The sequence below is a fragment of the Gadus macrocephalus genome, chromosome 9 (genome assembly GCF_031168955.1).
Source record: "Gadus macrocephalus chromosome 9, ASM3116895v1".
Classification (NCBI taxonomy): Eukaryota; Metazoa; Chordata; class Actinopteri; order Gadiformes; family Gadidae; genus Gadus; species Gadus macrocephalus.
The window spans coordinates 4,287,430-4,310,364 of NC_082390.1; the positions used below are offsets into that span (position 1 = coordinate 4,287,430).

The following is a 22,935-nucleotide window of genomic DNA, read 5'->3' on the forward strand; positions in this document are numbered from 1 at the left end:
TGAACCAAGGTCTTTGCTTTTTTAACCTTTACAAACATATCTGCCCTGTACAATTTTGATGCAGCAGCTTGTTTAGTCGATTTTACTCCATACATGGTATTTGACACTAAAAGGCTTCATATTTAACTGAACCAGATGAAGCCTGTTAAGATTTTTCATTTTCTGCAATTTAAAAGGCTGACTCAAACGATTGTTTTATTGAAAGTGACCATATGTCTAGTCTAAATGTAATCTAAATATAGATTTCTGATATTGCAGTGATACAGACCACACAATTGAAGATTCTCTCCACGTTGGAGAGCAATAAAACCGATATATTTTGAGCTGCATTACACATTGAATGCCATAAAAAACATCCAGTGACCTTTTGCAAGACAAGAATATCTAGCCAGTCTTTCCTAATTGAAATATCAACTTGAGCCTTTTTAAAATGACATTTTGAGAAGCCATATAAAAACACAATGCTGGGAGGTCAATGAAAACATTCATGAAGTTGTGTAATAATACACGAAACAAAATAAACGGATGCCTATTAAATGGCTATCATTATAGTGAAAACGTTGTGATTGTGTTTCCTCAGTATTCTTAATTCAAGAGGACAAGAACACACACACACGCATATATACTCTCTCTCTCTCTCTCTCTCTCTCTCTCTCTCTCTCTCTCTCTCTCTGTAGTCTTTACATTATCCCCCCTTGTATCTCCACGGGCGACCGTCGCGTAAGACAGCACCGCTCGATTAACATCACACGAGGCTTTGTAGCCCTGTGGTGGCCCGGGCTCAGCGTATCGCCATCAAGTGTAGAAGTTCCACTGCAGGGGTGTGACTTCTGCAGTCAGGGGAGCTGCGTCTCTCATGGAAATGCTACAAACAGCGTTTTCCACAGCCCACTAACGCAGGCGGACACATATTCTGGTTCACGTATAGAAGCCCTCACCGTTTATCCCCGTTTTGCCGTGTATCGCGCATGCACGCCGCGGGATAAGAACAGCACGGCTCGCCGTGGACGCGTCCCGCCGGATCGAGCAACATCAGCACCAGCATCAGCATCAGCACAAGCAGCACCTGTGCGTCCGTTGATGGGGACGAGAGACGCGTGAAGAAGGGAAGAGCGGTGGAGTGGGTTCCCCCCCTTCCCCATTGCACCAAAAGAAAACTCTGGGGTAAGGATGGCTTGTTCACTTTTGCTGTTGAATGAAAATACATTGGGAGTCCCAAGTCCCGTTTTGAATGCCGTTGGCCTAAATATGCCTTCACTGTGTAATTCCAGCACTACTATAAATGCATTAGGAGCGAGACAATTGGTGGACTTCACCTCTCACGGCCGTTGGCTTTTAGATGGACGTAAAAAAGAACACAGTTCAGCACAGAGCCATTCGCCTGGCCAGTAAAAGCCATGCATATTCTGGGGATAGAGATTTCGACGTAATGTCCTCTCTCACAGACCGTTAAGAAATAGAAGTGGATTTAAAGTAAGAATTTGGTTTTCCTAATCGGTGTGATGCGCGTCACTACTACGGTTAGACCATCCTATCGGAGGCGCTTTAGTTTTGAATGTGGGACATTGGGGAATAGTAGGCTATACGGTAACAAGTCAAGTGGTAGGAGCCGCTCCACCGTCGGCGTTGAGTGGCGACCCAAGCGTCCGAGGACCAGTGTTGCCAGATTGGGCGGGATATCTGGCCCAATCTAGCAACACTGCCGAAGACCTGTGGCCTTGCTACCGAGCATCTGGTTCCCCGGACGTAGGCACGGTGGGTTTATCATCATCCTATATACCTTTACCGCAAAAGAACCTCTTCATATGCCCAGACCCTTCAGAATAGCTCGTTGGCTGTGAAGAAGGCATAGGGTTGGGGTTCGGGGCTAACCCTTTTAATTATTACATTTGCATCACACTACTTTCTCGTTGAATGGGATAGAGCAGCCACATGGAGGATTATGCAACAGCCAGAGCACGTGTTGTTCCCGTCTGCTCCGGACGGTCACACTACACAACTAGGTCTGAGGGTCCCACTGCGTTCTGTCTGGAGACACCGCGTTTAGTTGCATCGTTGTTAAAATAAGATTTTTCCGATTTAGATGCAGTTATTTCTTCTGAGTTAATCTACTTGGCGGGTCACGACTCTGCTGATTTTAACGCTCTATTGACTGAACCCATCACACGCACAGACGGTCCAAGGGAAGCCCAGAGCAACGACAACACGAAAGTCCGTCGTTTCAAATGAATTACAATGCCAACGTATAGGCAATGAGGCCTCTCCCTGATACATTACACTCTGCTGCCTTTCCATTTTTGCGCCAGCTAAGTAGTAGCCTACTCCTCCATCTAGTCTACACTCTGGGTGTTATGTGGTATTATCTTGGTGATATAACTGATATATCTAGACGTATGCTTGTTTTGTCCAAGACCCTAACAGAATGAACTCTATATGTTGAAATATGATCTGCTTTGCGATTCAATTTCAACACGCGCAATCATCGAAGTCATCCCTCTCTCTCTCTCTCTCTCTCGCGCGCGCTCTCGCTCTCTCGCTCTCTGGGAATGCCCCCAGCTTCCCTGCAACCATATTATGTTGCAATGTAACTTCCAACACCAACGTAATTTGATAGTTTGGTAAAAGCCATGGGATTCTGGCCTATAAGTGTGTGATTACTGTAATGCTGCATGGACGTGTATAGACACTATACCGTTGTATTTATTGCAACAGTTTGCACTTCCACATCCTAATTTCTGTGTCGTTAGGTTAGAGACCAAAGAAAGATGGTCAGTCACTGTAAAAAGAGATGCAAGGCAACTGGGCTCCAGTGTAAAACCTACTTCAATAAGTGACAGTTGTAATAGATGATGCTTTCCTCCATCCGGCCCACATGGTGGAAACTTAAGTCCAGGGCGCGTCATGTTGCTTCAGCCCCTGAATGATGAAGATGGTTGGACTGCAAAGGGCTGGGTTCTCCACTCTGTGTTCGACCCACACGCAGCTCTCCGATGGCACATGCTCATCGACATCAATAGCCCTGACATGTTGCTTGATGAGTCGTCCCCCCCCCCCGTTCGACCAATGAGCCGAATCATAACCTGCTGCTTCAGCGGAAACATAGGAAATGGATGGTGCATGGACGGATAGTTGGATGGTTGGGCGAATGAACGTATGGAGAGTGGAGTGGACCGGTAGATGGATGAATTGTGAGTTGGATTGATGGATGAATGAATAGGTGGATGGATAGGTAAATCGATCAGAGAGAGAGAGAGAGAGAGAGAGAGAGAGAGGGGGAGGGGGAGAGAGAGGGAGGGAGGGACCTGTGCCATAGTGTGTCCCTGTGTTTTACAATCCGTGACAGCGTTGCAGTTTAATTTAATTGTGAGTCATTGGGTGGGATTAAAAGCGAACTTGATTTATCAGTCAGTCCAACATTTGAAGCCAAAGAGAGAGAGAGAGAAGGGCTGTCTGTGATCACACATCACCCCCCCCACCCCCTAACCCCTCGCTCCCTCCCACTCCCTGCCTGCCTGTCTGTCTCCTCTGCTCTTTCCTCCATTCCAATCTCCTTATTCTCCCGCTGTTTCTCCATCCACCCGCTCTGCCTCCAGCTCGGTTCAGCCCCTATACTCCATCCCCCCAGCCATCGGGGCTGTGGTCATAAATTCTGGTGGCCATTACTATTGATCAGAGCTGCTTGGGTGTACCGGAGCCATAAAGGAGCATCTCGTATGATCCTCGTTTTGATCTCACTGGCTAGCAGCCTTCCAAGAAATTGGTCTACTTTTCACTTCTTGGACTCTTTTTCTCACTTGTGCACACACACACACACACACACACACACACACACACACACACACACACACTATGTTTATACATCAAAATACTTTTACCAGAATTTATAGACATTTTTATGCATGAAAGTACAGCGCTCCTTTCACTAACACAACCATTGGGCCTATACATAGTTAATCTATTCTACAAAATAACGATAACATATTAATATTAATCGAATCAAATAGATTTTTCATGTAAACCAAGTAATCTAAGTAACATCTCCTTCACAATGTCAGCAAAGTAGGTTTAGTTCACGGACATGCTAGGCTAGCCTTATGCTGGATAAACCATAGACGATTAATCAAATTTAGAAAATGTGAGGGACCACTCACCTTGCGATAGATTTAGATACATTCAGTGTTGACACACACGCCACACTAACCATTCCCCAATAAACCAGTACAGATTCTCAACACCGGAAGTCTTTACAATCTCTCACGATCACTCTACAAGCCTTTCCTCCATATTGGAAGACCACCTCACTAAAGCTTTTACCGCCATGGCTTTTATTATGATCACTTGATGAATTCATGGTATTTCGTTAAGTCAGCATGGCTCCTGATTGGCTATCGTCTTTCCCAGGTGACAATCAATTGCCTGTGTACTTGGCTGTCGTCAGGGTTCCCCCCACACTAAAGGACATCGTCGTATTTAACTTGTTAAATATTTAATCTAACCACACCCCACACTACAGCACTTTGCTGACCAGAGTCGGAAGGGGAAAATCGGGCACAAACTCGGGCTAATTACCCCGCACGTTGTGTCGATACTCTCCCTGGTGGTTTTAAAGGATGTCAATGAAAAATAATCAATGTTTCCAGGCATGCATCGTTCAAGAGCCAAATACACTCCTGGAGAAGATCTCTGCCTCTACACTGCCAGCTATGAGCTGTTCTCTACATTCATCTGTCTTTCTACCAGAAAAGATTTTTTTTGAACAAAATTCTTAACAAATAGCAGTTGCAGTAATGGGGTTGCTAGAAAGATTAATAAATGTCGGTCTTGTATCTCTCTTTCGGTCTCTCGCTCTCGCCGTCTCTCTTTCTCTCTCTCTTTCTGGTTGTGGCCCGAGCTCTTTCTCTCTCTCTTTCTGGTTGTGGCCCGAGCTCTTTCTCTCTCTCTTTCTCTCGCTCGCTCGCTCTCCTCTCAAAGCTGGGCTCTCTTAATCGATATCTCTCCCTCTAACACATGAACTTGTTTTCTGTTGTCTTCTCCTATCGAAAGAAACACAGGCAGACACAATCTTTATCCTCCATCTTACACACTCACACGTACACACACTCCAGCTGTCGCTCCCCCCTCCACAGGCAGTGTGTAGACTGAGGCTGTGTCTCTGCAGGTGGTCTGGACCTAAGCAGACATATCCACAGTACCTCTCTGTGTCACCATGGAGAACGGGCGTGCTGCTAATTCCTTGGGAGGAAATTGAGGAAGAGGGAGGGAGAGAGAGAGAATGAGAGCGAGGATAGGTGACTGTTTGCCAACAGTTCAGTGCCAACCCAATACTTCTAAAATGCTGAATAAAGATCTTTAAATTGAGAAAGGCAAGTGGTCCCAGCAAGCTAAAATACATTTTCACTCATTTATTTTCACTCAATTTTTGCTTTTCATTAGCCTACAAGCATAAAAGTAGAAACAATGAGAGTTGAGATCTGAAATCTTACTTCATCTCCCATGGATTTGCTGGATAGGGGTAGGATAGTTGAGTTGTTACGTTGCCTATCTGCCTTCAATGGAAGTTATGGGTTTCAGTTCAACGAGAATGTAACACAGGAGTTGTACAGGCAAGAGAATAGAACCACACCATGGTGGTAAGAATAGGATAAAGTAAAACAATGAGGAGCTGACCCTAGACTTCTTCACTGGATCTCATGAATATACATTTGTAAACATTGTTTATATTTTCAAAATGTGAAAATAATTAATTATGCCAAAATGCGTCTCATAACAGTACTGCCTTGGCTCAATCAACATCAGTGTTTTTAGCTCTGCTTAAACCACTCTCTTAGTAAGTGTGTGTGCGTGATAACTGTTGGTTGTGTTGTGATGGCAAAGTCATCCCGGGATTATTGTCTGTAAATAGGATCTTTATTATGGCATCTCCTCCTCGGTTTTGCCTTCATGACTCAAACCATCTGGAAAATGAATAAATAAATGATAAACTGAGATGAACAAACATTTGGCTTGTCGATCTTTGTTCATCCCCACAGGCTTTCCTGGTTTTAAGGCTGTGGATATGAAGTGAGTGGACAACAGTATAACTCTTTAATGACGTGGTTAACAGTATACTTGTTAAGCCTTGTATAAGTACTGCTATTACCTTATATTAGTAGTGCGTCATCGTCCATGGCGGTGTATTACTGCATTTCGCTGTGCAGTGAGTCATATTTCAAACATGAGTCAGGCTGAGAGAACTTGTTGCATAACAATAACGCCAGAACGCCACTTGTGTTTGAATTTGCGTCTGTAGTGGGCACGGTTGACTTTATTGATCTAAAATGAGATGAGACGTACTTTATTCCTCCCAGATTAAATCTGAGTGACACGGCAGCATCATTAGTGCTGCTGCTCGCTGCCACCGTCTCCTACTCTACAATCACAAAAGGAATATTAAAACTTCTTTCAAACTATACTGAACCCTTAACCTTTCTATTATGTAGTAGGTTCACTCGTTACCCAATTATATCCAATGACGTTTCATCTTTTTGGGCCCCATAAATTCGACACAGCCATCAGAACGCAAAGATGTATGTGCTGTATCTTCTGTGCCGATATTGAGGTTAAAATATATAAAGATGAGTCCTGTGTTGATAGTTATTATAGTACACCTGTGAATTATTGTTTGTTTTGTGTTGTAGTTATATTCGGACAGTGTTAGTGTTTACTCATTCAGATCTTAACAACTATATGCATGAAGGGCCAAACTAGTCTTCTGGGTCCAGCAACCTTTCAAGTGTTCCTTGAGGTACCATGATGCACTTGTCATCAGTGCTACACTTTGCAGCAAAGTGATGTTATTTACTGTTCTTTTGCGATACATTCATTGCAGGCATACTTTATATAATTAAGGGGTACGCCTACATTCCACAGCCATGACGCAGATCGCTGGGTTTGAGATGATCGGAGGTGTTGTTTTTAATGCTTTGCAGTACTTTTCAGTGCCTCACGATGATGGCTGGCAGTGCATCGCAGAGCCTCTATTTCTACTCTATTTTCATCGAATCACTGGAAATGTGATGTCCATCTCAACTTTTTCCCTCTGTATTTTTGTGATATTTTGCAACATGTGCAAGAAAATGAAGCTCATGGGAACTTTCCATTAGTGGTAAGATCTGCACCTGACAACGCTGCGAAATCGATGCGCAGCTTCCAGAAGATTCACAGAAGGCGGTGGTTGGCCTGTTTTGCAAATCCGGACGATGTAATGGGGCCAAGCCCTGAGGAGGGGGAAAACGTTTCTTGAGTACATTTCCTGACGGAAGTGAGTTCTGCTGATCAAAACAAAAGTGTTATTGGCTGGGAGCTTTAGGGGAAGGGGGCTGGGGCTGAGCTGGACGTAGGTGAGGAGGTGAGGAATGCCCACCTTCCCTCCCTTCTCTTCCTCCCTCACTATCTCTCTCCCTTACCTCCTCCCTCCCTTCTCAACCCTCACTCCCTCTCTCCCTACCTCCTCCCTCCCTTCTCCTCTTCCCTCCCTCCCTCCCTCCCTCCCTTCTCCTCTTCCCTCCCTCCCTCCCTTCTCCTCTTCCCTCCCTCCCTCCCTCCCTCCCTTCTCCTCTTCCCTCCCTCCCTCCCTTCTCCTCTTCCCTCACTCCCTCTCTCCCTACCTCCTCCCTCTCCCTCCCTCCCTTCTCAACCCTCACTCCCTCTCTCCCTACCTCCTCCCTCCCTTCTCCTCTTCCCTCCCTCCCTCCCTCCCTCCCTTCTCCTCTTCCCTCCCTCCCTCCCTTCTCCTCTTCCCTCTCTCCCTACCTCCTCCCTCTCCCTCTCCCTCCCTCCCTTCTCAACCCTCACTCCCTCTCTCCCTACCTCCTCCCTCTCCCTCCCTCCCTTCTCCTCTTCCCTCACTCCCTCTCTCCCTACCTCCTCCCTCCCTTCTCCTCTTCCCTCCCTCCCTCTCTCCCTACCTCCTCCCTCTCCCTCCCTCCCTCCCTCCCTTCTCCTCTTCCCTCACTCCCTCTCTCCCTACCTCCTCCCTCCCCTCCCTCCCCCTCCTTCCCCCCCCCCCCCCCTTCTCCTCCTCCCTCAATCTCTCTGGGGAACCGGCATGCTCTCCTAACAGCACATCAGCAGCAGACCCTCCCCCACCACCACCCCCCCCCCCCCTCACCACCGCCACCATCACCCCCCCCCCCCTCACCCCCACCATCACCCCCTGCACTGCACCAGCTCTTTTAATTGGTCTAGGTCTCTGCAAAAGGGCTCAGCAGGATTGCAATACCCCCCCATCCACTCACCCCCCCCCCCCCAACCCCCCAGCCTCCACCACAGACCCCCCCCCCCCTCCTCCCCCCCTCCTCCCACCACCACCACCACCACCGCCGCCGCCACATCCATGGAGCCGTCCTCCTTCAGATCCATGGATGTGGCGAGGGAAAGGGGTGAACGTTACGCTCACGGCGAGGCCAGAACCTCTCGCCTCACCACATCCAAGCGCCACGGAAAGATTCCCGTCAGAACAAAGAGGGTTCGACTGGGGCGGTAGCGGGAGAGGAGGGGTTTGTGGGGAAGGTGGAGGGAAATGAGTCGCAGAAACTAATGCGGCGACGCTTCTCCGGAGGAGGGAGAAAGGGACGTCAGAAAGTGTTGTTTTTTCCGAAGCCCGCCGCTGCTATTTTTTAACGGACAGGGGTTTTTTTTTTTCTTCCTCTTCCTTCTCCCGTCTAACGTTGTCAGCCAAACAGACCATCAGTGGCTGTGTGGAGAGATGCTAGGATCACAGCGTCAGCCCTGGCTCCTCTGGCTCCTCTGGCTCGTGTGCGGCGGTGGACACCCCGCTGTTCGACCCCCGTAGAGCCGCTCTCTCCACCCACGGCCTCGTCTGATTTCTCTGTCCCGTCCATAAACAATAGCAAAAAAATACTTTTTTTTATTGTGCGGAAACAACTCCAGTGTTCAGGGTACATTCAGGCTGTGTGCGTGATCTGGAACATTATTGTATCAAGTGACTTCTACTAGTCAAAATAAAATAGGCTATTTATGGACGATTCGTGTAAAGTAAGTGTGAAAGGGATTGTGGTTTAATAACCACTGACTATATTTGGATTCATTGTGAAGAGGACGGCTTAATACTTCACACACAAGGCTGTTCTTACTAGAACTGCCCTCGTTGTGTTTTGTTCTGTGCGATTCACACTGCAGTCTTGGCCAGACAGATGCATATTTTGAATTTTGCCTCTCCGTTGCAACCCAATAATAAGCTGTAAATCTTTTAATTATCTCATGGAAATGTCCGTTTTTGATGAAACTCACCTTGATCTTGTCACCCTGTTACAACAACAACATTAAGCTATTAAAAAATATTTCTGCATACTTATACCTATACCTATTCAGACATTAAACGTGTGTGTGTGTGTGTGTGTGTGTGTGTGTGTGTGTGTGTGTGTGTGTGTGTGTGCGCTTCACAGGCCTGCTGCTGAACCATGTCCTCTGCTCAGAGTGAGAATTCTTCAGGGTACCGTCTGAGTGGTGAGTGAGGCTGACGTTGTCATGACGATGCCTGTCACTGGCTTTTGCTATACCTCATCACTGAACACGCATCTCAGCTGAACGCCCCAGTGCTGCAGCCTGTGTGTGTGTGTATTGAAAAGTGGAGTATCAAAGGGACAACATATATACCTTCCGGCATATATGTATACCAAAAAAGAAAACTAGCCCCCAAGATGGCTTTCCCTCAGGTCAAGGATGGGGCAGATGAACTCGCTCATTTATTACCCATGGCTTTAAGAAATACTTTAGGTACAGTATTACATTCCATCCTTGTAGCAAACTAATTGGAAGCATCTTTGTTTAATTCAAAAAGGGAATGAGGTTCCTGCTGAGACTGTGGTCTTTATGGCCATTAGGGAAAAATATGCATAATCATGATAATATGCCGTGACATGTTCCAGTATTTTCCATTTGATGTGACACTTCTATGTTGAATAACTGTAACTACATACCTCTTTGTTAATCTATCTCTATAGAACTATGCAATCAAAAAATAATGAATAACCCAGTGTGCTATGGTGTCCGTCATGGACTTCTGTTCCTCAAGCTTCAATGAACCCTCTTCTGCACGGACCCACTGCGTTGACCTCTTGGTCTGTGTGTGTGTTTGACCTCCAGTGGTGCGGAACCCCCCGGGATGGGAGGTGGGGCTTTACCTGGTGGGATTCCTGATCCTACTGGCCGTGGCGGGCCTGAACATCTGGAAGCTCTGGAAGTCGGGAACGTTTCCCACCCCTTCTCCCTTCCCCAACTTTGACTACCGGTACCTCCAGGAGAAATATGGAAACTCCTTCTCGGAAGTGCGGCAGAAGGTACCGTGAAGCGATCTCTTGATGATCCTTTTGCGATCGTCTCCGTCCAAAGCCCAAAGTGATTGGTCCAAAGGGCAACTGCTTTAGCAGCAGGTGTGATGCTGGTGGCTCATTAGAAGCTGTTTCAGAATCAATCCACTGGTCGATCCTATATCTGGGTGGGCAGGCAGTGCCACTTGCGATGTCACATGTGGATGGATTTTGAAACCGCTTGTACTAATGGCGGGGAAATAGGGCCCCTTTAAAATCATTCACTTACCTCGCCATGGGAAAATGCATCCCTCTAGTAATGCATTAGCTTGGCTCTCATTTCATCATTGATTACTATTGTTGAATGATTTCATAGGACACGGTTACAGCTTTGAAACTCTGATCCGTTTCGAGGGACTAATCACAGATTTTTTCCTTGTGTTGAATATAAAAATGTACCAAAGGTCAATATGATAGTTGGTAGGAAGGGGCTCAAAACCTATACGTTTTAAAATAATTTGGTTATTATTGTCGCTAAATTGAGGACTTAGACCTATGTTTATCTCGGATGCAGCAGTTTTTAAATGTTATAGCAAAACTTCTGGGAAGAGACGGCACAGAGCCTGGTACTAAACCAACAACTGTGAGGGCCGGAGTGAGGCCTTGTGAAGAAAACCAATTTGCGCAAGTGGATAAAGGGTTCAAAAGTGATTTTAAGAAGTGTATTTTCTACAGTGCCCAGTCCACACTGTTGGTTTGATTCCTATACAGACCCTTTCTTTACAGTTTACTTCTGCTAGCCAAGTATGCGTTTGCCAATAACGCACTTATAGATCCCCTCCTACAGCGACATGATTGGTCGACAGAAGTATGAAGCGAAATTAAGTGAAACAACCCATTAAATCAGAACCGAGCCATCAGGCTTTGATATGAATCTAAAGCCTGTTTTGCGAGACTAGGCCCATGTTAATCAATTAATTAATGTGTGGATTAAATATTGGGAAACTTTCAGTGGAGTGTTTACCTCCAAGATGACCGCTAGTCTCAGAGGGGGGATGCAGTCAAACAGATGAAATACTACAATTGGTCAGGATTCAGTCAATTCGTCTGTGAGGTAATTAGCTAATTAAATTGCAGCAAGTCTTGTTCCGGGCTGTCTGCACTCAGATGGGGAAAACAAGTCAATATCATTAATCATAACAACGGCTCTCCCTGCAGAGAGTGGCGGCCAACAACCACCGCCGCACCTCCACCGCCTCCAGCCGCAAGCCCAGCCTGGCCGCGGGCGAGGCCCTGGACGTCCTGCGGGAGCTTGGCCCCCTGGAGCTGGTGAGCCGGGAGCTGGACCCGGCGGGCGCGGCGGCCCCCCTCAACCGCTCGGCGTCCACCGACTCGCTGAGCTCCATCTCGTCCGTCGCCAACAACTTCGGCCACGACTACACGGTGGGGCAGCTGGAGGTGACGCTGGAGTTCGAGCCGTCGCGCCACCCCCACACCCACCTGGGCCACGGCACGGGGCTGCTGCACGTGGCCCTGCACCAGGGCAAGGACCTGCTGGAGCGGGAGGAGGGCGACTTCCCCGGCTGCTTCGTCAGGGTGTCCCTGGGAGCCGAGGAGTTCCACGTGGGCGTCACCAAGGTGATGGACTGTGTGTGTGTGTGTGTGTGTGTGTGCTTGACAAAGTGTGTGCGTGTGGGTGTTTGACAATGTGTGTGTGTCTGCTTGTCAAAGTGTGTGTGTGGGTGTTTGTCAAAGTGTGTGCGTGTGGGTGTTTGTCAAAGTGTGTGCGTGTGGGTGTGTGTTTGTCAAAGTGTGTGTGAGTGTGTGTGTGTGTGAGTGTGTGTGTGTTGGTCAAAGTTTGTGTGAGTGTGTTTGTCAAAGTGTGTGTGTCTGCTTGTCAAAGTGTGTGTGTGGGTGTTTGTCAAAGTGTGTGTGTGTGTTTGTCAAAGTGTGTGTGTGTGTGTTTGTGTGTATGTGTGTATTCAAAGAATGTATGCCTTGAAGAACTGAAAATACTAATATAATCAACTTGACCCACGTTGATCGTCTGCTAAAAGCCATGACGTTTAGTCGGATGTGTTTGTTATCTCACAACAGTTTGTAAGTGTGTTTGTGGACATTGAACACGATCGCATCCAGTCACTGCACCAATACCGCCCCAGTCCAAATGCAGTCTAAATGAGCTGTCGCACGGAGTGTTTAAACCATCACAGTGATGGCTGTCATTGTGGACCCAGGCCAGCTCAGCTCGATTTCATTGCAATTAAGGTATTAGTTGGGCACAAACACAAGGCCTTAGGACGCCTAGCTCGGTTACAGTGTGTGTGTGTGTGTGTGTGTGTGTGTGTGTGTGTGTGTGTGTGTGTGTGTGTGTGTGTCGGGGGGTGGAATCATTTAAGTTGTTCTAAGGCCACGTTCACATCTAGCGTTTTTTGTAATAGGGAAAAGTTGAGCCTACCGTTTTTTCAACAAAAAGAAAAGCTGGCAGCGTTTTTGGCCCTAAAAGCGCCGAGAGCGTTTTTTTCTATCGCCTAGCAACTAATCCATTCTAGACCCGACGTTACTCGCCTACTACCTATCCAGGCTAGAGCCCATTAGACATGTTGTAGATCTCGACATATTCTGTAATTAAAACTATTAATCGCTCCACCGGCACTTTCCCGAGTGATTCGTCTGCCATTGTTTCTTGTTTTGACAGTTGAGAGTTTCCTTCGTGACGAAGTGTCAATGTTCCGCTTGTGATTGGTCAGTTGCCCAAAAGACGCCTGACGTTGGCCGCTTTCTTCCTGAAAGTTGAACTTTTTTCAACTCTCCGTATGGCAGAAAAAAACGCTGGGAGAGGCGTTTAAAAAAGCGGCCGTGACTTTTCCCAGAAACGCTCTGCTCCAAAGGAATATAATGTAAAACAAGCGCTGGCAGATTAAAAAAAACGCTAGATGTGAACGCGGCCTTAAGTGATAGGGGCACTTAACTTGTTCCCATGCAGTGATAAATCACACCGATGAGGGCGTTGATCCTGTAGCTCCAGATGCTACCTCTCTGCTCCATTATATTCCAAAGGCTGAGTCGGCTTCTTCTACTTTCCTTCATTGTTTCCTCTCCGTTCAGCAGAACGGGGACGACCTCACATCCCCGAGCAGTAGTCAGCGAGCAGATTGGCTCACACAGTGTATAGCTATGCATGTTTTTGTAACCGATCGCTTGACGAAGGAGTACGCCATGAGCCTATATAGCGACTCAGGCTAGATTGCAAGCTACAGTATGCTCCATCTCATTCCTATTCTCTCTTTCAACTCCACTTCCCATGTGCGTCTCCACATTGTCCTGTCCAGCAAGGCACAAGGCCTATAAAAGCCCGTTCACCACACGCTAACCAGATTAGGGACTACAATTGGAGAGGGGGCCCAGGGACGAGACGAAGGGACACTGCGGTATCGGCTCCATCTGCCACGCTGGCTCCGTCCTCACCGCCTGCTGGACGCACTCAACCCCATGATCAGGCTTCGGGCTCACGCTCTCATTCCACTCACGCCCCGTGCGTGCCGCTCTCAGCCGGCCTTGCGCGGGGGCCTGCGCCACACCACACCACACCTCCGTGCTGTCCGGGTGTCAGGAGTGGAGTGTGTTCACGTTGTGTTGCTATTCCCGTTGTTGTGGTTATCGCGGCGCTGAAGCGGTGTGGTGTTAATAAAGGCGGGAGGCACCGCAGCGCAGGCGAGATTGGTTTTCCCGTGTGACGTGCAAACGGGGGGAGGGGGGGGGGGGGGGGGTTTGAGGGCGTGGAAGGCGGGAGGAATGGCTGACATCAGCTCCCCTGCGCAACACGCAACCAACAGGGAGCCAGCCGACGCACTGGCCCACGCTCGGGCCCTGCTTTCCCTGCGAGGGGCTCATCTTTTTCTCACTTTCTATCTCTCTCTCTCTCTCGTTCTCTCTCTGTGGCGTTCTCATTCTCTCGCTCATTCTCTCTCTCGTTCTCTCTCTGTGGCGTTCTCTCTCTCTCATTCTCTCTCGCTCATTCTCTCTCTCGTTCTGTCTCTCTGTCGTTCTCTCTCATTCTCTCTGTGTCGTTCTCTCTCCCTCATTCTCTCTCGCTCGTTTTCTCTCTTGTTCTGTCTCTCTGTGTCGTTTGCTCTCTGTGTCGTTCTCTCTCTCATTCTCTCTCTCTCATTTTCTCTCTCCTTCTGACTCTGTGTCGTTCTCTTTCTCATTCTCTCTATGTGTCGTTCTCTCTCTCATTCTCTCTCGTTCTGTCTGTGTGTGTCGTTCTCTCTCTCATTCTCTCTATGTGTCGTTCTCTCTCTCATTCTCTCTCGTTCTGTCTGTGTGTGTCGTTCTCTCTCTCATTCTCTCTATGTGTCGTTCTCTCTCTCATTCTCTCTCGTTCTGTCTGTGTGTGTCGTTCTCTCTCTCATTCTCTCTCGTTTTGTCTGTGTGTGTCGTTCTCTCTCTCATTCTCTCTATGTGTCGTTCTCTCTCGCTCATTCTCCCTCGCTCATTTTCTCTCTCGTTTTGTCTCTCTGTGTCGTTCTATGCCTCTCGTTCTCTCTCTGGTATTATATCTCCCTCTTGTTCTGTGTTTCTGTCTCTCTTTCTTGTTCGCTTTCGCTTTCTCTCTCTCTTACTCTCTTACTCTCACGCACTCTCTTGATTTATTAGTCTTATTGTCTTTCTTGCTCGATCCGTTTTGCCTTCTTTCTCTACCCATTTCTCTCTTGCTCTCTTGCTCCATCTCTTGGTCTCTATCTTTCTATCCCTCTTTCTTTCTCCCCCCCATATTTATCTTGCTCTCTCTCGCCCGCGCTCTCTCTCTCGCTCGCTCGCTGTACGTCAGCTTTCTATCCCTCTTTTCCCCAGTGATGAACTTTGAGATCATGGCTCCTCAGTGCTAACCATCTCTTTGAGCGTCTTGTGACTCAGAAACTTCTCTGTTTTCTGATGCTGTTTGGCCCGCTAAAATCCTTCCAAGGTTATGGACAAGGCCGCTGTGCTGCCGAATCCAAATTCACTCTGAGAAACAACATGCTCTCTTTGCATTTCCCACACAACATAACGTGTAATTATCCCACGGCAAAGTCAAATATGTTTTGCATTAGAGTGGATGATACCAAAAAGCCTGGGTGACTCAAGTTTGTAGGTTGATTTATCAAATGAAACTAAAGATTAACCACTAGCAGGGATTGCTCAGCCCAGTAGCGTGCTGGCCACACAGGCCTTATCTCCGGTCGTGACTCGTGACCCAGGTGTCCTTGCCGTTCACTGTTGCACTGTGTAGCTAAATGTTGCTGTCTCTACTCAGACATTTAATACAGACCGCTTTCACATTTCACAGGCTGAAGGATCGGCTGTGGCGAACCTGTCTAATTATAATCGAGTCGCAGTGTGTTTTTCCGTCCGATTCCTTGTGAAATCCATTGGAAACCATATCTTCTTCAAAGTGTGAACATTTAATCACCACTATAAAAAGGTTTCTCTTTGTCATTCATTTTGAAGAGCAGAAGGCCAGCGCTGGCTGTTGCCTTGGACCCTACCTATTCTTAAATCTGCCTCGCCTGCCAAGAATCGAGATGATCGGCTAGGAGTCTACCCTCTGACTGCTTGATTAAGAGGATGCATTATGCAGGTTCTACAGTGCATGTATTACACTCACTAGCACAGACAGACAGACAGACAGACAGACAGACAGACAGACAGACAGACAGACAGACCTTTTCGCGACTACACCACCAGACCAAGTCGTTTTGAACTAGGAGAGCAAAAAATATCTACCACAATATCTTCTGAAATCTCTTCCACGTCTTTATATTCACTTTTAGTATCTTCAACTCATCATTTCATTTTGCTGGCAAGGGGTCGTGGGTTCAATCCCCAATGGACACAGAGTGCTCACCGGTATCTTCTGTGCAAGATGCTTAACCCCTTCAAGACCTGACCTCAATTCACCAGAGGTTGCTTCTGATGTTCAAGCACCTGCTTAAAAGACTGAATGGGAATCAGAATCACTGCCTCATTGTTGTGTATCTTAATTGATTTTTCAGGTCCAGGCCAATGCCTTCACTGTGCTGTTTGACGAGCGCTTCTCCATCCCCCTGGACGTGGCCACCCTGGAGGAGATCAGTCTGCGCTTTGCATGCTTCGGTATCGACACCGAGGAACGCAACATCAGCGCCGGGCTCGCCGAGCTAAAGCTCTCGGACCTGGACCTGACCGTCAGACCCTTCAACGCCTGGCTCTACCTCCAGGACGTCAATAAGGTGCCCCACAATCACCTAGCTTAGCTTAGTTTAGCTTAGCCTAGCGCATGCAATGCCAGTTGGTCCTGGCCTTCAGACCCTTCAACGCCTGGCTCTACCTCCAGGACGTCAATAAGGTGCCCCACAATCACCTGGCTTAGCTTAGCTTAGCCTAGCGCATGCAATGCCAGTTGGTCCTGGCCTTCAGACCCCTTCAACGCCTGGCTCTACCTCCAGGACGTCAATAAGGTGCCCCCACAATCACCTAGCTTAGCTTAGCTTAGCCTAGCGCATGCAATGCCAGTTGGTCCTGGCCTTCAGACCCTTCAACGCCTGGCTCAACCTCCGAGGACATCAGTAAAGTGCTACACAATCACTTAGCTTAGCCTAGCCTAGCTCTTGGACCTGGACCTGGGTCGATGTCCAGGATGTCAATAACTTGCCACACAATCACCTAATGTGGCCTAGCGTAGCATAGTATCAAATGCAATTTAATACTGACCATCTGACTCGATAACTCCTGACTCGACCTCCAGAATTTCAATGAAGTGCCACATAGTCACTTAGTTTACCATGGCATGCGCTACCAGTTTGACCTGACAGCCAGACTTTCAGCACTGGGCTCTACCTTAAGGGTTTTAACAAGGTGACCCACAATAACCTGAATAAATGAATGTGCCTCTTTTGTTTTTTTATTCCATTGCATAGCATGCTCTACCAGTTCCATAGAATAGCAGTACGTGTCAAAGCATAACAGTAGCAAGTCTAACACCGTTTTTAAACAAGGCTAATGTTATGCAACTGATATTTAGTAATCCGATAAGCTGCCTATGATCTTTCAACCCTTCTCAATGAAACAGTGTTTATGTTGGAAATATTTGCACTGAAAAAAACACTTGCACAATCATTTAAAATGTAAACTTTTTTTCAAAGACCCTTTCTCACAAACTTAACATACAATACTGCAACTCAGTGCTTTGGGCTTGAAGACCAGGTTGATTTTGTGTCTTTTGCATGGTTTCTTCCCCCCCTTTAGGCTGTGGACGCAGTGGGAGAGATCCTTCTGTCTCTCAGCTATCTGCCCACCGCAGAGCGTCTCACCGTGGTAGTAGCCAAGGCTAAAAACTTGGTGTGGACCAACGGCAGGACCACTGCAGGTAGGACAGCTATTCGTGCTAGCGTACTTTGGCTTTCCAGTCAAGTCTGTTCACGTTTGAGAGTTCGGAAACCAGTCAAAACACATGTTTGTCCGTCTGGCAGTCTGGCTGTTTTTCTCTGTCTGATTGGCCATTTTTTATCTCTGTTTTTGCTTGGCCACTTTGAACTTTAGTTTTTTCCAACTCTCTCACTCAGTGTCGCTTGATTTCTTGTTTTTCTACCGCTAAATGTTTTTGAGGTCATCCTCTTTGTTTTGCTTGCAATGCTTATTTTTCTCTTCAAACTCCTGTGCCCTACCCCTGCGCTAAACCACACACTCACCAAAAATAAATGTACAAGACAACAAGGTCTCTTCGTGAATAGACTCAGAATAATTGAACTACCTAGCGCCTTAAGACCTCTCCACTCACTCCCTGAGCCACTGAGTAAACCTCTGAGATTATTTGTGTGGAGCTGTGTTTGTCTAAATTATTACTGTGTGTGTGTGTACATACGCATGCCCGTGGATGTGTGTCCAGGCACACAAATGTATGTGCACGCCTTTGTGTGTGTGTGTGTGTGTGTGTGTGTGTGTGTGTGTGTGTGTGTGTGTGTGTGTGCAGGCCTTCATGCATGAGTGTTGTGTGTGTGTGTGTGTGTGTGTGTGTGTGTGTGTGTGCACACCCAGCCAAAGACGAGCTCACCTGTGTGGATGTTCCAGAGCTAATCCTGTTCCACCTATCTCCGTGTGCCTGCCTCCGGTCCTCAGACCCCTTTGTCAAGGTGTACCTCCTGCAGGACGGCCGGAAGATCAGCAAGAAGAAGACGTCCACCAAGCGGGATGACAACAACCCCATCTTCAACGAAGCCATGATCTTCTCCGTGCCCTCCCTGGTCCTACAGGTGCCTCCACCCCAGTTCCTTGATCTTGGGTCCATAGGTTCGACAATGCTGTAGCCAACCTACAGGGGGCAGACTGCACAGAGCCTGCGCCCTGTGCAGTGGGAATGGCTACGCATGGTTTCCTGTTTTGTCACGGAGATATTCGTTCGGAATATGCGAGAGAATCTCATTCAAGTGTTGTCGTCAGTGTGTACAGTGGTCAGTGTCTAAGGAGGTCTATGGTGTCCGGAACTGGACATTTTAGCGTTAGCTTGTCTGCCCACCGGCTACAGGAAAGGTTTTGTTAGTTTGTGTGCTTTGGATGCCACATTTGAATTAGAACTCCAATACTATCAGTTCGGCAGCACTCTGGTGATAGCACTGCAATCGTTGCATACCACATTTGCAATCGTAGCCTGTGCCAACAGGTCCCGTTAACTCTTCTAAAGTTCCCAGGCTTTGCCAAGTATTAATATGTAACCTTTTTGACTGAGTTTATTTTTTACTTTCCAGACGATGTTCAGTTGTTTCCAGTTGAGACCCATTAGGTGTATTGCTTGCCTGCGGTTCCCCGCCCCCAGGAACATGATTGGTCAAAACCCATTTGAATCAAAAGATTGTGAAATACCGGTCACGCAGGTTTGAGCTTGTCTGCCATCAGGCCGTAGATGTTGATCTAAAGTCTGATTTCATGAGACTGTTGTTAAAGACTTGTAGATTTATTATACATAATAATAAATTATGTATAATTTATTATTATAAATAATAATAAATTATACAGAGCAGAGGGTCGCAGGTTCATGTGTGTTCTGTGGCTATCGAAGCGCCTCTGCTGTGCAGCTAAAGATGATATCGGGGTTAGAAATGGGTGAGAGGTCGGATAAGGTCCTAAAGCATGACCCGGATCATCCCTAGTGTATATTTATGTCGATTATTAAAAGGAATATTTTGTCTAAAGCGCTTTGCAGGCAAGAATGCCAAGTACAAGATCAAAGCCTACACAGAAAGAAAAACTACAATGTTCTGTAGTACTCGGTTACATATTCACAATCTGAACCAGAATTGTAGCTTCACACATGCAAAGGACTTGACCACAGCATGCTAATGATTTAAGTACAGCTGGGTTTCGATTGACAAAGATGTGGATGCCCAGTACCTTGAAGTGCACAAACGTCACCCAGGTGTTTCCTCTATACAGGAGCTGTCCTTGAGGGTGACGGTAGCAGAGAACACAGAAGACGGCAGGGGAGAAAATGTCGGCCACGTCATCATTGGCCCAGAGGCCAGTGGCATGGGCATCACCCACTGGAACCAGATGCTGGCCACGCTGAGGAAGCCTGTGTCCATGTGGCACCCAATACGCAGGATCTAAGCAAACTCCGGCCTTCAAAAGACCCAATTCATCGCCAGTCCTAAGTCCTCATAAACCCTATGCTGTTGAGGCCCCAGGCCCTATGTCCTCCCAAGTCTCTCAGTCTTCACAAACATTAGGTCTTCAGAAGCCCAAAGGACTCACATGCTCCAAGCCCTTACTTGTTCTAAGTATTCACATGCCCTGGGTCCTTGCAATCCCAAAGTCCTCACAAGCCATCCCAAGTTCTAAGTCATTTCAAGCCCCCAATCCTACAAACCTCAAATGACCTGAAGTGTTTTCAGTCCTTTTTGAAACAAACCATTTTGATTCCTCTCCTTCATTCTGTTACTTGGCTTGGTGCTTTTTTATCCCTCAAAAAAGAGTTTACTTTTTTGAGGGATATTGTGAAATTGTAATAGGACAACAAAAAACCAACAGCAACACATAAAGGTAAACAGCGCCTTCCCTTTTCCAGATACAAAGGACGTATATAACAAAATAGTGTGTTATTGAATTGATTACACTCATCGGTCCATTATATACCTACAATCTTTCAATAACTTGTCAGGATCTGCAGAGTGTTGTGTGTATGTGGCTTGATGTTTCTAAAGGTCAGCCCTGGGCTTGTTGTTCACACCAGGACATTGTTTCTTGCTTAAGAAGATTATTGATTATGTTTAAGTTAGCAATGTGACCCATCCAGGTCTATTTCTCCTCCCTACCTCCGTACCTAGGTCTCGGTATCTTTGATTCCTCTCCTCCTACTCCTCACTTCAAAGGGGTTGTGGATCGATACCCTTTCGGGGATTTGAGACTACTCTTTCAAAGAACTCAAAAGAAACATTGATAGTTGAATGTGTTTATTTTTCCTTCCTCTTTCCCAAAGTCAAAATAGCTATGACCTTGAAGTGACTTTCGATTAAAGGAACCCAATGTGCTGTTATAACTTTCCGTGAGTTTGATCTATGTTTTTATTAAGCTGTATAGAGAATGAACCGAAAGATTGAACAAAAGGATTGAACTGACTTATTTTCAGGAAACCAAGTGTCTCATTGGACTGGTCCAGTTGATTGCTCAAGTTAGATTCATTAAGACTTTTAAAATCAAGGTGGGGATAGCGCTGTTGGATTGCTTGGTCATTCCTTGATTGTAAGAGCGACAAATTATGTGCGTTTTGATATGTTCCATATATTGTGCTTTTAAAAAAAAATCCAGGTAGTTTTATCCAGGTAAGAATAAATTGTAATTTGTAGCACTTGTTACAGGGTGGCCAAATCAACATATTCAGCATATATATATATATATCACAATTCATTTGTTTATTTGTAGCATAACTTATGCAATACAGGCAGCAGCGTGTATTTACATATGATTTGTACGTAACAATGTAAATAGGGTTTTATAATTTGTATTTTTTATTATAATTGATTGTACTGACTACTTCATTTGCTATAATTTCATTGTATTTTTGTCATATTGAGCTATTTTGTTGTGACATCAAATATATTCATATACATTTTAAAGGAATTATAACATCAGTGAAAATAAAATGTGTTATTTAGCAAATAACAAGCATTACCTTTGGAACCCTGTAAAATATGCTTGAGGTGTCTTTTTACCACATGCTATTTTGGCAGACGCTTTTATCCAATCCATCTGACAGTACCTTGGCACATACATGCTTATCACAGTGGTGCCAGTGGGAATCTGATCCAGAACCTGCAGTGTTGAGTGTTGGTGCATGTTGTTCAGTTGAGCTTGACTGCACCATTGTTTTGGAGGAATTATATTTAAGAAAAATACATACCACTTTTTTTTTACCCTTCTATTCTACAAATACTATGATAGTAAGACACTCTGGTCTCCTTCAAATAGCTCAATGTCATCGTTTTTTTGAAATAGCATTGTGCAGAAGTACCGTTTTGTTTTATGTTTTATACAATACAATGTATTACAATGTACAACTACAATGAACAGCGTATAGTGACTGCGGCTTCCACTGGCCTAAGCCTTCAGTGGAGCCTTCGTCACTTCACCTATATCCACTTTCAAATTATAACCAACATCATTGTGGTCCCGATGCCCATATTTGCCACTGTGCCAAATACTGAAGCAATATGTTAATTTACATTCAGCATTTGCAATTGATGAACAAAACGGTACTCTATATTTGATCGTGCATGAAGCTATTTAGCACTGGATGTGAATGTGCCTCAAAAGTTAAATAATTGTATTGTGTGAACGCTGTTTGAAATAAAAGCAATGCAACAGTAACAGCCGACTGTTTCATAATCGATACTAAAAACCAAAAAATAAATACTTTCCTCAGACGTTTTATAAAACTATTTCGTAGCTGGAGGAGCGGAACTCTTTTACCAGTCAGAGCCATGGGTCTTCTGATACTGGCCACCACTACCACCATGTGGGCTTTAGACAAACTTAGACTCTTATATCCAGCTATGTCTGAATTGTGTCAAATAAGACACACAGCTGAAAGTCCAACTCCTTTTCGGATTCAGAACTTCAGTCAAATTCACACTTAATGATGTGTTAGGCTTTCGGCATCTTTATCTAGGCTAAGTTATTGCGGCATATCAGAGGCTAAATCATGTTGAGCTACCCACATGCAAGCTGGTCCATGAAGATAACTCGTCCATGGCCAAGTATTGACTCATGTAATTTTCAGCCTGGCCCCAAGCGAAAGTACTTCATAAAATTGGTGACAGATTATGCGGCAAACGCTAATTCAGGACATTTCACAGTTTAGTAGACTCGGGGATGCATACAAGTATTAAACCAATACTGGTCCTTGAAGGATTTATCTGAGACCAGCTTGCATTCTGTGGGCACAGCATGATTTATGCCTCAATGAAATTGATAAAGTTTCTGAAATCCGAAATCATTCTGAAGAGTGAATTTGACAAAGTCCTGAATCCAAATATGGAGCTGTGTATTACTTTTTCTTACTTCAGACATTAAATCTACTTTAGGCCAGTCTCAAATATTTTTAATATCAGCC

At 46.1% G+C, this 22,935-nt stretch overlaps 1 protein-coding gene across 1 annotated transcript; it reads left to right on the forward strand.

The window, feature by feature from the left end:
• The first annotated feature begins 675 nt into the window (after positions 1-675).
• syt12 (synaptotagmin XII) lies at positions 676-22,190 on the forward strand. Its single transcript, XM_060060314.1, has 8 exons — positions 676-1,164; positions 9,447-9,507; positions 10,147-10,340; positions 11,529-11,948; positions 16,349-16,564; positions 17,580-17,700; positions 18,450-18,583; positions 19,761-22,190. Exons 2-8 carry the CDS (start codon positions 9,462-9,464, stop codon positions 19,932-19,934), a joined length of 1,305 nt encoding a protein of 434 aa, XP_059916297.1. The 5' UTR covers positions 676-1,164; positions 9,447-9,461; the 3' UTR covers positions 19,935-22,190.
• Positions 22,191-22,935: the final 745 nt, after the last annotated feature.